This window comes from Pygocentrus nattereri, chromosome 25 (assembly GCF_015220715.1).
Source record: "Pygocentrus nattereri isolate fPygNat1 chromosome 25, fPygNat1.pri, whole genome shotgun sequence".
Lineage (NCBI taxonomy): Eukaryota > Metazoa > Chordata > Actinopteri > Characiformes > Serrasalmidae > Pygocentrus > Pygocentrus nattereri.
In genome coordinates this window covers 526,494-542,365 of record NC_051235.1, presented here as the reverse complement: position 1 = coordinate 542,365, position 15,872 = coordinate 526,494, and the positions used below count along the sequence as shown (strand labels likewise).

The 15,872-nt window shown below is 49.0% G+C and overlaps 1 protein-coding gene across 5 annotated transcripts; it reads right to left on the bottom strand.

Annotated features, from left to right (window-relative positions):
* Nucleotides 1-1,514: 1,514 nt before the first annotated feature.
* On the bottom strand, nt 1,515-14,246 carry nacc1b (nucleus accumbens associated 1, BEN and BTB (POZ) domain containing b). 5 transcript variants are annotated; one of them, XM_037534359.1, is made up of 7 exons: nt 14,058-14,246; nt 8,827-8,976; nt 6,973-7,828; nt 5,758-6,043; nt 5,202-5,299; nt 2,750-3,053; nt 1,515-1,991 (listed from the first exon to the last, which is right to left on the bottom strand). In XM_037534359.1, the coding sequence occupies exons 2-7, from the start codon at nt 8,950-8,952 to the stop codon at nt 1,949-1,951; spliced, it is 1,713 nt and encodes a 570-aa protein (XP_037390256.1). In that variant the 5' UTR covers nt 8,953-8,976; nt 14,058-14,246; the 3' UTR covers nt 1,515-1,948. The 5 variants fall into 5 exon arrangements, with proteins under 5 accessions (XP_037390256.1, XP_017543566.1, XP_037390257.1 ...); XM_017688077.2 differs by lacking the exon at nt 14,058-14,246 and adding an exon at nt 12,868-13,092; XM_037534360.1 differs by lacking the exon at nt 14,058-14,246 and adding an exon at nt 12,901-13,092.
* Between the last annotated feature and the right edge of the window lie 1,626 nt (nt 14,247-15,872).

The window sequence follows — 15,872 nt, the reverse complement described above, 5'->3', positions numbered from 1 at the left end:
TATTATTAATGATGAAAAGTTGAGCTTCTTTTATCTAAATGTTTGAAGAGCCGCTTTGATTCCAGATGTCTTTGTTCTTTTGTTTGTTTATATAATGTTCTGTTGGTTTAAAAACAGCCTGCAGAACCAGACAGTCTCATCAGCACAAACATCAAAGAGGGAATATTACAGAACTAAGTGTCTCTCCGTCTCTCTATCTTTCTCTCACTCCATCTCTCTGTCTCTCTCTCTGTCTCTCTCTCTCTGTCTCTCTCTCTCTCTGTGTCTCTCTCTCTCTCCCTCTCTGTGTCTCTCTGTCTCTCTCTCTCCGTCTCTCTATCTTTCTCTCACTCCATCTCTCTGTCTATCTCTCTGTCTCTCTCTCTCTCTGTGTCTCTCTCTCTCTCCCTCTCTGTGTCTCTCTGTCTCTCTCTCTCCGTCTCTCTATCTTTCTCTCACTCCATCTCTCTGTCTATCTCTCTGTCTCTCTCTCTCTCTCTGTCTCTCTCTCCCTCTCTGTGTCTCTCTGTCTCTCTCCGTCTCTCTCTGTCTTTCTCTCACTCCGTCTCTCTGTCTCTCTCTCTCTGTCTCTCTCTCTCTGTGTCTCTCCCTCTCTGTGTCTCTGTCTCTCTCTCTCTGTCTCTCTGTCTTTCTCTCACTCCATCTCTCTCTCTCTCTCTGTGTCTCTCTCTCTCCCTCTCTGTGTCTCTCTGTCTCTCTCTCTCCGTCTCTCTCTGTCTTTCTCTTACTCCATCTCTCTCTCTCTCTCTCTCTCTCTGTGTCTCTCTCTCTCTCCCTCTCTGTGTCTCTCTGTCTCTCTCTCTCCGTCTCTCTCTGTCTTTCTCTCACTCCATCTCTCTCTCTCTCTCTCTCTCTCTCTCTCTCTCTCTCTCTCTCTCTCTCTCTCTCTGTCTCTCTGTGTCTCTCTCTCTCTCCCTCTCTGTGTCTCTCTCTCTCCGTCTCTCTGTCTTTCTCTCACTCCATCTCTCTGTCTCTCTCTCTGTCTCTCTCTCTCTCTCTCTGTGTCTCTCTCTCTCTCTCTCTCTCTCTGTGTCTCTCTCTCTCTCCCTCTCTGTGTCTCTCTGTCTCTCTCTCTCCGTCTCTCTCTGTCTTTCTCTCACTCTCTCTCTCTCTCTCTCTCTCTCTCTCTCTCTCTCTCTCTCTCTCTGTCTCTCTCTCTGTCTCTCTGTGTCTCTCTCTCTCTCCCTCTCTGTGTCTCTCTCTCTCCGTCTCTCTGTCTTTCTCTCACTCCATCTCTCTGTCTCTCTCTCTGTCTCTCTCTCTCTCTCTCTGTGTCTCTCTGTCTCTCTCTCTCTCTCTGTGTCTCTCTGTCTCTCTCTCTCCGTCTCTCTCTGTCTTCTGTCTTTCTCTCATTCCATCTCTCTGTCTCTCTCTCTCTGTCTCTCTCTCTCTCTGTGTGTGTCTCTCTCTCTCTCTGTCTCTCTCTCTCTCTCCCTCTCTGTGTCTCTCTCTCTCTCTGTCTCTCTCCGTCTTTCTCTCACTCCGTCTCTCTGTCTCTGTCTCTCTCTCTGTCTCTCTCTGTGTGTGTGTCTCTCTCTCTCTGTGTCTCTCTCTGTCTCTCTCTCTCTCTCTGTGTCTCTCTGTGTTTCTCTCTCTCCTTCTCATTTATTTTTTCCCTGTGTTGTTTTAAATGTGCTTGTTCTGAATTTTAGAATTCTGTCTCAACACTCCTTCTTCTCATCTGTTCTTTCCCATCCACCCATCCGTCCATCTGTCTGTCCATCCATCCTTCCACCCATTCACTTCTCCATCCGTCCATCCACACATCCCTGTGAGAGCGACTCTGTGAGTGACGTGAGGAACTGGACAGAAAAAGATTCCGTGAGTTTCCTTCAAAGATATTCCGGAGGATGTAATCCAGGATGAGCCTGACTGATCCGTACAGAGACACTGCAGAACTTTCACTGTGGCTGTGATCCAGAACACAGCAGCTCCAACAGCACCGAGACTACCAGCTGCAGCGTTTCTGTTCTCTAACACACACTAACACACTAGAAAACAAAAGAAGTAAAAAACAACAACAAAGGGTCACACACTACAGGGGAACTCCACTGATCTTTCAAAATTTCTGCATCAGTCAGTGGTGAAGATGTAAACAATGGAACTAAAAGAGCTAAAAGCTCCTACAGAAAGTTCCTACATGAACTGGTTCTGAATTCACTGCCTGATGACTGAGACGCTGTTTTATGAGAGTTTAGAGAACTTCAACTCCATTCATGGTGGAGGGAGACATGCAGGGCGCTGTGCGGCAAAATAGTCCTCAAAGAAAACTCATTATTCCGGATTTTCCACTGTTTTCCATCATCAACATTCCATATAAGCTCAGAAGACTCGCATTAACTGATATTAAACCACTCCGAATCACAACCACTGAATTATGGTGGAATTTTGAAAATCTGGTGGGATTCCCCTCCATCTCCGAGGCCAGCGAGCTCACAGAACTTTCTGGACAGATACATTCAATGTTTACAGACCAATAAAGTGCTTGCTTTCTCGCTGGCCCCGCCCCTGCTAGCACTGCCCCTCCTATTTAAACACGCCCTTCTTCTCTGGCCCTGCCTCTTAAACTCTTCTTTGGCCCCGCCCCCTCTTTGGGAATGTGTGCTTAACTCAAAGGAATGAGAGCAGAGAGAGAAATCCAGAAAAAACTGACCTATGTATTTAAGCCACGCCCCCTCTCCCTCTCTCCCTCTCTCTCTCTCTCTCTCTCTCTCTCCAGTCTGGCCGTCGTCATGGCAACTGTACTCACTAAAACAAGGCGCCGCCATCTCCGCCCACGCCCTGCAGCGCCTCAGCAGACGATTGCCCGGCGCCGGAGCATGTCCCGCCCTCATCGACGGGTGCATCAAATGCAGGCTCCGCCCCCAGGGCGTCGGCCTCTGGCTTGTTAGCGTCAGGGAAGAGGTTAGCGTAGGCATCACTCTCGGCCATCAGCTGCTTCAGTTTGGGGATCCAGCTCTTCCTGACCACGCGGCGGGCATTAGTGCACATGTCAGCCGCTATCGCGTTCATCTCACTCTCCTTAAAGCTCGGCGCGAAGTTCTGACAATAAACTGGAGGAAAAAGAGGAGAAAATACAGATCAATAATGCAGATCAATAACAGATCGATAACGCAGATCAATAACGCAATTCAATGACGCAGATCAATAACATATCAATAACGCAGTTCAATAACAGATCAATGACGCGGATCAATAACTGATCAATAACGCAGTTCAATAACAGATCAATGACGCGGATCAATAACTGATCAATAACGCAGTTCAATAACAGATAAATGACGCGGATCAATAACTGATCAATAACGCAGTTCAATAACATCAATGACACGGATCAATAACTGATCAATAACGCAGTTCAATAACGCAATTCAATGACACAAATCAATAACGCAGTTCAATAACAGATCAATGACGCGGATCAATAACTGATCAATAACGCAGATCAATAACGCAATTCAATGACGCAGATCAATAACAGATCAATAACGCAGTTCAATAACAGATCAATGACGCGGATCAATAACAGATCAATAACGCAGTTCAATAATAGATCAATGACACAGATCAATAACTGATCAATAATGCAGTTCAATAACGCAATTCAATGACGCAGATCAATAACAGATCAATGACGCGGATCAATAACTGATCAATAACGCAGATCAATAACGCAATTCAATAACGCAGTTCAATAACAGATCAATGACGCGGATCAATAACTGATCAATAACGCAGATCAATAACGCAATTCAATAACGCAGTTCAATAACAGATCAATGACGCGGATCAATAACAGATCAATAACGCAGATCAATAACAGATCAATGACGCGGATCAATAACTGATCAATAACGCAGATCAATAACGCAATTCAATAACGCAGTTCAATAACAGATCAATGACGCGGATCAATAACAGATCAATAACGCAGTTCAATAACAGATCAATGACGCGGATCAATAACAGATCAATAACGCAGATCAATAACAGATCAATGACGCGGATCAATAACTGATCAATAACGCAGTTCAATAACAGATCAATAACGCAGTTCAATAACGCAATTCAATGACGCGGATCAATAACTGATCAATAACGCAGTTCAATAACAGATCAATGACGCGGATCAATAACTGATCAATAACGCAGTTCAATAACAGATCAATGACGCGGATCAATAACTGATCAATAACGCAGATCAATGACGCAATTCAATGACGCGGATCAATAACTGATCAATAACGCAGTTCAATAACAGATCAATGACGCGGATCAATAACTGATCAATAACGCAGTTCAATAATAGATCAATGACACGGATCAATAACTGATCAATAATGCAGTTCAATAACGCAATTCAATGACGCAGATCAATAACAGATCAATGACGCGGATCAATAACTGATCAATAACGCAGATCAATAACGCAATTCAATAACGCAATTCAATAACAGATCAATGACGTGGATCAATAACTGATCAATAACGCAGTTCAATAACGCAATTCAATGACGCGGATCAATAACAGATCAATAACGCAGTTCAATAACAAATCAATGACGCGGATCAATAACAGATCAATAACGCAGTTCAATAACAAATCAATAACGCGGATCAATAACTGATCAATAACGCAGATCATCATGTGGACTGTAAAAATGTGATGATACCTTCCATCCAATCATAAACATCTGATAAATGTTCTGATGACAATGAGGTCAGGATATTGTCAGCTGAGGTCAGGTTGAGGTCAGGTGAGGTCAGGTCAGGTTGAGGTCAGGATATTGTCAGCTGAGGTCAGGTTGAGGTCAGGTGAGGTCAGGTGAGGTCAGGTTGAGGTCAGGATATTGTCAGCTGAGGTCAGGTTGATGTCAGGTGAGGTCAGGTTGAGGTCAGGTTGATGTCAGGTGAGGTCAGGTTGATGTCAGGTGAGGTCAGGTTGAGGTCAGGTTGAGGTCAGGTTGAGGTCAGGATATTGTCAGCTGAGGTCAGGTTGAGGTCAGGTTGATGTCAGGTGAGGTCAGGTGAGGTCAGGTTGAGGTCAGGATATTGTCAGCTGAGGTCAGGTTGATGTCAGGTGAGGTCAGGTTGAGGTCAGGATGAGGTCAGGTTGATGTCAGGTGAGGTCAGGTGAGGTCAGGTTGAGGTCAGGATGAGGTCAGGTTGATGTCAGGTGAGGTCAGGTTGAGGTCACTCACACTTGACTGCATGGAGGACTCTGTTGTCGAGAGGTTTCCTGTTGGGGTCGTTGGTGGACGAGCGAATCCCCGTCCCACAGCTGTTAGCCAGAGTACTTCTAGAGAGAGAGAGAGAAATGAGGGACAACAGATGATGACAACAATAACAACAATAATAATAATAATAATAATAACAATAATAACAACAATAATAATAACAATAATAATGATAATAATAATAATAATAATACACAGAGCGGTGATTTCAAACGTCCTGCTGTTCCCGTCTGGTGAACCACACCCGGACTGAAACATGTCCTAATGAATCCTCACACCGTGCGGATGTGAAGCTTTGAGTTTACAGCATTTCGAGAAATCAAGAATTTATTCATAGCAGTTTCTTTAAAAATGGAATAAAACGGGTCACAAAATCCTGTGTTTACAGTCCGTCTGTTAAAGCTCATCATTCATTACGGTTATTAATCCCATTCTAACGATCAAACTGTAAACACATAAACGCTCGTGTTCCGCGAGTTCCGCGAGTTCCGTGTGTGCAGATCGGCTGGCTGCGCCGTACCGGTCGAAGAACGCAGCCAGCAGGCGGCGCAGCAGGACTTTGTGCCGGGTTCCGGCGCTGACGTGGCAGTTCATGAGCTGCGCGCGGGAGATGAAGACGCTGGTTCCGCTCACCAGCTCCAGCTTCTCGGCCGGGTCGCCCTCCTCGTACAGCCGGGGGTGGCAGCGGTTTCCGATCTGGGAGATCAGCTCCGTCGGCAGAGAGGAGAGTTCCGGACGCACCCGGACCCCTCTGCCCCTTGACTCTACGGTCAGGTGGTCCGGCAGGGACTCCACCCGCTCTCCAGCTGGAAAACACAGAAGAACGTTCAGAACCAAACAGCATCAGCCCTAAACAGGAGAACAGGAGACCCCTCAGACCATGCAGCCTCAACAGAGACGAGCAAGGAGACCCTCAGTGAGACAGGGTGAGGTTTTAAACGGACTCAGAGCCGTTCCGATCATAACTGGAGAAGGACGTAGTGCTCAGTGAGAAGCCCGTCCCACCAACCATGACAGGACTTCGAGAAGAAGGTTCGAAGGTTCGAAGGCCAAACTGGCAATAAATCCACTTAAAATGAACGGACTATTAAAGCTAAAGAGGATATCTGGGTAAATAATACAGCTTAAGCACAAAACAAGCATCAGCCAGTCGGGGAGTCACAGCTGCTGCAGACCTTCAGTCAAACCCCATTGTGGTGCATGTGTATCTGTGATCTCTTCAAAAAGACTTGTAAAACAGTTCATGTCGTGTGTGTGTGTGGTAGTTCATGTTGTTGTTGTTTGTATGTGTGTGGTAGTTCATGCCATATGTGTGGTAGTTCATGTCGTGTGTGGTAGTTTGTGGTGTGTGTGGTAGTTAATGTCATGTGTGTGTGTGGTAGTTCGTGTCGTGTGTGTGTGTGGTAGTTCATGTCATATGTGGTAGTTAATGTCATATGTGTGGTAGGTAATGTGTGTGTGTGTGTGTGTGTGTGTGTGGTAGAGAAAACAGCAGCAGCAGCTCCACCTTTGTTTACTTCTTTATTATACAGTAACGCTCTAAATGATGTAAACAGTCTAAAACATTGCGTTCGCTAATGGTGTTCCACAGGGCTCAATTCTAGGCCCATTTAAGTTCTGTACTGAACTCTATTTAATAGCTTTATCCAGGCCACTGTTTGTGATATGACAGGTGGAATCAACTGAGTACAGGTGAGTGATGTATGTACACTGTCTGTCTGTCTGTCTGTCTTACCTGCAGCCCCCACGTTCATCATGCTGTACATGGTGTACATATTGCAGATCTGCCTGTACTGATCTTCGGCCGTTTCGTCTGCGAGCTCCTCCTCTTCCTCGTCGTCGTGGTAGGAGATGGGTGAGTCGCTGGTATACATGCTCAGCGTGCCCGGGCTGGTGCCCTCCGGAGTGCCCCCACCGCTGCCCCCCCCACAGCTGCTACTGTTGTTGTTGTTGTTGTTGCTGTTTGCCGTCACGTTTCCACCCAACATCGCCGCACCCTGAGGCGGCGCACCTCGTGCTACTTCCTGTGAGAAGCGTGGGGCCTTCCTCATCCCTCCCCCTCCTCCCCCTCCTCCTGCCCCCCCGCCCCCTTCTCGGCTGCCCCCCTCCCAAAGCCGTTTAGCGACCGGCATGCAGACCACCGAGTACGGAGACCCCTCCTGCTGTTGCTGCGGCTGCTCCGTTTTCACCCTCGATACCAACGAAAGCGGAGTGAGGCAGGAGGCGGGGCGTCCGGCCGCCGTGGCGGCAACGACTCCTCCCATAGCTCCGCCCACTGGGCTCTGGGGCTCAGAATGCGGCATCTCCTCTGTGTGCAGACCCTGCGAGTCGCAGCTGGGGGAGCTGACTTTGAGGAAGAACTCGGTTCCCTTTTCCATGATCTGCTGGATCTGCAGGAAGCCGGCCGTGTACATGAGCAGGAACTGATCCCCGACGTTCATGCTGAGCCGCCCCGTGTAGCAGAAGGTCAGGATCTGCTGGAAGCTCTGCGGCTGCACGGCCGGCGGCAGCTCCACCACCGAGCTTTTGGCGCCCGAGTTGAAGAGGTCGCGGAAGTAGGAGCTGCTGGCAGCCAACACGGCACGGTGGGCCTTGGAGACAATGTGGAAAAACGCTTGAAGACGGGTTCACGGTCTCCGGATTTAGGTTTTCAGTGGTTTTAACACACAAATCGGCGGCTCCGCAGTTCAAACAGGCTGATAGAAGTTTCCCATTTCTACATTTAATATTTGCCAGAGCAGAAATTTAAGACATAATGAGTGGCCTCATGAAGGGCTGCCATCCAATCAGCTACTCGTCAATATGCAGTTTTCTGATCATTTAAAGTTATGATCATTAAAAGCTTTATTGTGTATGAATTCCACTCTGGCATGTTTGTGCAGGAGTGTTTCAATCAGAGTGAAAAACCTCAACAGCCTGGAATGAACAAAAACGCCCGATTTGTGATTAAAATATCAAAATTACTTTTAATAACGTCAATAATATCAGCAATAACAACAAAACAACAATGACAATAACTGCACACAGCAGCTCCTGCTTACAGCTCTAGTTTACGCTTTAGACCTCCTACTTAATACCGACTAGTCAAATGACTTCTGCTGCACCACTGATGCAGTTTAGTGGGTGTGGTTGGTTGGTGTAGTGGGTAACACCTCTGCCATCTACGCTGTAGACTGGGGTTCAGTCCCCACCTGGGTAAGCCCCCTACACTAAACCAATAAGAGTCCTTGGTCAAGACTGCATTATGTTTATTTCACATTTTTGTCCTTTCCATTATTTTAATTTTGACCTTACAAACATATTTAAGCTCTGGCCAGCAGAGGGAGCACTGCAGCCCCCAGACTCCACAGATGAGCTGCTGAATGCTTTGGCTCACGATTGAAACATCTACTTGAATTTGGGCGTGCTTCACGTGAGTTATGTTACAGACAGTAATATGTAAATGATATGTAAATAAGCTTGTTTTCACGACCTGAAATCACCTGAGTGAGACGCGGAGTCGTCGTGCGTCGTTCGGCCGGTGAGCTCGTTCCTACGCAGCTCTGATAAAGAAGGGCCAGTAAGTTTAAGGCACATCACCCACTCCTACCTTGAACGTGTGTCCCTTCACCACCACGGAGACGTCGCAGTAGAGCCCCTGCAGCCGCTGCTCGTTCAGGCACTCCAGGACGTTGTTTCCGAAGTTGGGGATGGCCATCTGCAGCGTCTGAGCCATGTCAGCACCTCAGCACATCAGGATCTGCACAGGGAACGCAGGGTAAACACAGTCACAGCACAGTTAAACATGCTGAGAACACAGGACACATACACTACCCGGCCAAAAGTTTGTGGACACCGGATTATCACACCTATAAGAGCTTTTGGACGTCCCGTTCTGAACCTATAGGCACTCGTATAGCGCAGTACAGACCTCTGAACCGCTCCACTGCCACCCTCTGAAATAAGAGCTGAATTCAGGATCAGAGGCAGGGAGACTGAGCAGAGGCAGGGAGCTGTGTGTGGCTGCGTGAGCGGCAGTGACTCTGACCCAGTTCTGGATCTATTCTGAGTCGAGTCTGACAGACACTTCATGTTCATCTGAACAGCTTCTAAACATGAGCACATATGATAAATCATACCCGTCCTCATTAGATCAGACCCTGACGGCCTCATCGGACTCCAGCACCAACCCCACCCAGCACAGCCCAACACAGCCCAACACTCCAGACCACACACAGCCCAACACAGCCCAGCCCAGCACTCCACACCACACTTCAGCTTCTAAACATGAGCACATATGATAAATCATACCCGTCCTCGTTAGATCAGACCCTGACGGCCTCATCGGACTCCAGCACCAACCCCACCCAGCACAGCCCAGCACAGCCCAGCACAGCCCAACACAGCCCAGCACTCCACACCACACACAGCCCAACACAGCCCAGCACTCCACACCACACACAGCCCAACACAGCCCAGCACTCCACACCACACACAGCCCAACACAGCCCAGCCCAGCACTCCACACCACACACAGCCCAACACAGCCCAGCCCAGCACTCCACACCACACTTCAGCTTCTAAACATGAGCACATATGATAAATCATACCCGTCCTCATTAGATCAGACCTGACGGCCTCATCGGACTCCAGCACCAACCCCACCCAGCACAGCCCAGCACTCCACACCACACACAGCCCAACACAGCCCAGCACTCCACACCACACACAGCCCAACACAGCCCAGCACTCCACACCACACACAGCCCAACACAGCCCAGCACTCCACACCACACACAGCCCAACACAGCCCAGCACTCCACACCACACACAGCCCAACACAGCCCAGCACTCCACACCACACACAGCCCAGCACAGCCCAGCACTCCACACCACACACAGCCCAACACAGCCCAGCACTCCACACCACACACAGCCCAGCACTCCACACCACACACAGCCCAACACAGCCCAGCACCCCACACCACACACAGCACAGCCCAGCACTCCACACCACACACAGCACAGTACAGCCCAGCACTCCACACCACACACAGCCCAACACAGCCCAACACAGCCCAGCACTCCACACACAGCCCAACACAGCCCAGCACTCCACACCACACACATCCCAACACAGTCCAACCCCACCCAACACAGCATACCATACTGCCCAACAGTCCACAACACACCACACACATCCCAACACAGTCCAACACACCACACCACACACATCCCAACACAGCATACCATACACTGCCCCACAGTCCACAACACACCACACACAGCCCAACACAATCCAACCCCTCCCAACACAGCACAGCACTCCACACCGCACACAGCCCAGCACTCCACACCACACACATCCCAACACCGTCCAACATAGCCCAACACACCATACCACACAGAGCCCAACACACCACTCCACACACAGCCCAACACAACAACACAGCACACACAGCACAAAACAACCAAACATACCACACACAGCCAAACACATAACACACAGTACAACACACCACACATAGCCAAACACAACCCAACACACCACACACAGCCCAACACAACCCAACACACCACAACACAACTCACCACAACACAACTCAACACACCACACACAGCACAACTACACATACCACACCCAACCAAACACACAACACACAGTACAACACACCACACATAGCCAAACACAACCCAACACAACCATACATACCACACACAACCCAACACACCACACACAGCCCAACACAACACAGCACAACACAACATACCACACACAGCCAAACACACAACACACAGTACAACACACCACACACAGCCAAACATAACCCAACACACCACACACAGCCAAACATAACCCAACACACCACACACAGCCCAACACACAACACACCACACACAGCCCAACACACAACACACCACACACAGCCCAACACAACATAACCACACATACTACACATACCACACACAGCCCAACATACCACAACACACACAACCCAACACAACTCAACACACCACACACAGCACAACTACACATACCACACACAGCCAAACACACAGTACAACACACCACACATAGCCAAACACAACCCAACACACCACACACAGCACAACACAACCACACATACCACACACAGCCCAACACACCACACACAGCACAACACAACCACACACAACCCAACACACCACACACAGCACAACACAACCAAACATACCACACACAACCCAACACAACCAAACATACCACACACAGCCCAACACACAGTACAACACAACCGCACATACCCCACACTGCCCAACACACAACACACACAACCACACATACTACACATACCACACACAGCACAACACAACCCAACACAACACACACAGCTCTACACACCACACATATCCCAATTAATTATTCCTGATCTACTATGAATTATTCATGGAATTAACTCAAATGAGTTACTGAAAGGAAAAGCTGATAAATCTCAGTTGCACTCACTGAACCCCTCACACAGCAAAGGTCACTTAGGGTCAGCCTATCTGTCTGACCAAGACAGGCTCAGTGACCCCTCCGTCCAGAGTAAGGAGCTTATTCACAGAGCACCTTTCACACTGCGGCCATTCAGAGCGTTTCACAGATGAGGAAATACAGATCACAGGAGAGAAGTGCAGGAGCGCCGGAGTGGAGTAGTGTGGAAGACCGAGCTGTTAGATGGTCAATTATGGAATAACTAAAATTTCATGTTTTGTCCTGTCGTTTTCACGATTTTATTCACAACCGGAATCCAGTTTTCAACTGTATCTAAAATCACTGATACTTTTTAGGGTGTACAAGACATGCAGGGCACTGTGAGGCAAAATAGTCAACAATCTAGAGACCCAGACGTCTTTACAGTGGTGGTGATGGGAACCAGGCGTCACCATGACTACAACACAGATATAGACACTTTATTTACCATCCAGAACCACCAGAGAACCTACACGAGTCTTCTGAGCTTATATGGAATGCTGATGATGGAAAACAGTGGAAAATCTGGAATAATGAGTTTTCTTTGGGGACTATTTTGCCGCACAGCGCCCTGCATGTCTCCCTCCACCATGAATGGAGTTGAAGTTCTCTAAACTCTCATAAAACAGCGTCTCAGTCATCAGGCAGTGAATTCAGAACCAGTTCATGTAGGAACTTTCTGTAGGAGCTTTTAGAGGGACGTCTGGTTCCCATCACCACCACTGTGAGGAGCTTTTAGAGGGACGTCTGGTTCCCATCACCACCACTGTGAGGAGCTTTTAGAAGGACGTCTGGTTCCCATCACCACCACTGTGAGGAGATTTTAGAGGGACGTCTGGTTCCCATCACCACCACTGTGAGGAGCTTTTAGAGGGACGTCTGGTTCCCATCACCACCACTGTGAGCAGCTCTGACTCGGTAAGATTATCTACAACACCAAACCGCTCTGTTTACATCTGAACCGGTTAATTATGGGGGAATTTTGGAAAATTGGTGGAGCTGCCCTTTAAAGGGTTAAACAGAGGTGCAGGGGTCACACAGACTGGTGAAGAGGAGCCTCGTGCACTACTCTGTCCAGTGAAATCACCACAGAACTACATCACACACACAGACCCTGCATGCACGTGCATCCATAAAAACGAGCCAATGCGTTACTGTTGCTGCTCCGCGCGCGCGATCATCACAGACCTGCCAGAGGTAAATCAGCAGCACGCGCTGGCGCTGCCGTGGTGCCTTTTGTCGTCGATTTAGGGCATTTAGGGCTCGCTCGTGCAGCTCACCAGCAAGCGCGCGCCTCCTTTTTTCCAAAACAGTCCTTAAATCTTACGCATGCACGCGCCCGTCCCTAAACATCCTTCCGCGTCTCCCCAAAAATCCACCCAGTACCGTCACTGCAGATGCCCCTCGGTGCACTGCGTGCACGCCCCCCCCACCCGCGCGCACAAAAATAGTGCGACCAATAAATTATTTAGCTCCACATTCCGTGAGGATGCACCGCGCGCGCTCCAGTTGCCCTGCGGATGGTGATGCGTGCGTGCGTGCGTGCGTGCGTGCGTGCATGCATGCACGAGCGGGAGGGGGGGGTAATATTTTGCAAGCACGCACGCACGTGCACGATTAACGCTGTTTGCATGCACATGCACTTTAATACTATTTTCTGGATGCACGCGCATGAACGCTCGTGCCACGTGGTCTTATTTTGCACGCTGCGTCAGATGCATTAAAGCCCCCCCCCCTCCCCTCCCCTCCCCTCCCCGCCCCGCCCCTCCGCTCCTTTTCAGGGATTTTGGTAGGAATGTAAGGATCCCTCCGTCAACAGGTCATCCCAGGACATATGCAGCAATCAGGAGGGGCGGGGAGAGGCGGGGAGGGGCGGGGCGCAGACTGCACTGGGAGGGGCGGGGAGGGGAGGGGCGGGGCGCAGACTGCACTGGGAGGGGAGGGGCGGGGAGGGGAGGGCAGGCTGGCGCGAGACGCCCTGCCGTCTAGTAACTTTATTCCCGTTATTAGTTCTGAAAGTTGTAATGAAAAAGTAATAAATAAACGCGTGACGTGGGCGCGAGGAAGTTTCCCCGCCCACTCACCCCCTTAGCACGAGGCTGAAGTTGGCTTCTCATTCGAACTGTCCCGTTCCACCTTAAATGGTGCAGCAGTTACACTCTGGCGCCGGAGGCACGGTCACAGCCACTGCTGCAGCATTTAAGGTGGAACGGGACAGTTCGAATGAGAAGCCAACTTCAGCCTCGAGCACACTTTCCCCAAAACATACCCCAACACAAGCCACCCCAAATGCCCCACTGCCCCACTGCCCCCTCCTTCCCCCCCACTGCCCCCTCGGGACTCACCCCCTCAGTCTGTGGGTGAGGCAGCAGCTCCTCTGTCTCTCCTGCCGGGCGGCCATTCGTGGAGCGCGCAGGAGCGCGAGCCGAGCGCAGAGAAATGGAGGCACGAGCAAATCCCAAAAGGAGGAGCACCGAGTTACTGATTATTGACCGATCACACCTACCGCGCGTGCCCCTCACAGACCCCCGGGGGTCACTCTGCAGCGCGCTGGTTACATCCTACATACAAAAAAGCCCAGTCATTTCAGAGGGGTGTGTCCATACCATACGCTCCGCCCACGGTCGCTCTGATAGGGTGTTCACAGATGCGCAAAAAGCAGCTCGCCCAACCTACTTTGTACTAATTGGATGCACAAGCCCCGCCCCTTCCCTCCCACTTTGACCTGATCATTGACAGTGGACAGGTGATGATGACGGTAATGATGAAGGTAGTTATAGTGGAGATGATGGTGATGATGATGATGATGATGGTTGTGATAGCAATGATAATGATGATGTAATAATATTGCTGATTAAGTTAATACAAATGATAATGATAGTGATGGTAATAATAGTGATGGTGATGGTAATGAGAATAATGACGATGATGATGGTGGCGATGATGATAATGATGATGATAGTGAAGATGACAATGATAGTGGTGACGATGTTGATGATGATGATGATGTGGTGATGGTGGTGGTGATAGTGATGATGATGACAGTGATGGTGATGGTGACGATGACAGTGGTGATGGTGGTGGTAATGATAGTGATGATGACAGTGGTGATGGTGGTGGTGATAGTGATGATGATGACAGTGATGGTGATGATGATGGTGGTGGTAATGATAGTGATGATAACAGTGATGGTGATGATGACAGTGGTGATGGTGGTGGTAATGATAGTGATGATGACAGTGATGGTGATGATGACAGTGGTGATGGTGGTGGTAATGATAGTGATGATGACAGTGATGGTGATGATGATGATGACAGTGGTGATGGTGGTGGTAATGATAGTGATGATGACAGTGGTGACAGTGGTGATGGTGGTGGTAATGATAGTGATGATGACAGTGAAGACAGTGGTGATGGTGGTGGTAATGACAGTGATGATGGTGATGGTGATGATGATGATGACAGTGGTGATGGTGGTGGTAATGATAGTGATGATGACAGTGAAGACAGTGGTGATGGTGGTGGTAATGATAGTGATGATGGTGATGGTGATGATGATGATGACAGTGGTGATGGTGGTGGTAATGATAGTGATGATGACAGTGAAGACAGTGGTGATGGTGGTGGTAATGATAGTGATGATGACAGTGAAGACAGTGGTGATGGTGGTGGTAATGATAGTGATGATGACAGTGAAGACAGTGGTGATGGTGGTGGTAATGACAGTGATGATGGTGATGGTGATGATGATGATGACAGTGGTGATGGTGGTGGTAATGATAGTGATGATGACAGTGAAGACAGTGGTGATGGTGGTGGTAATGATAGTGATGATGGTGATGGTGATGATGATGATGACAGTGGTGATGGTGGTGGTAATGATAGTGATGATGACAGTGAAGACAGTGGTGATGGTGGTGGTAATGACAGTGATGATGGTGATGGTGATGATGATGATGACAGTGGTGATGGTGGTGGTAATGATAGTGATGATGACAGTGAAGACAGTGGTGATGGTGGTGGTAATGATAGTGATGATGGTGATGGTGATGATGATGATGACAGTGGTGATGGTGGTGGTAATGATAGTGATGATGACAGTGATGACAGTGGTGATGGTGGTGGTAATGATAGTGATGATGACAGTGGTGACAGTGGTG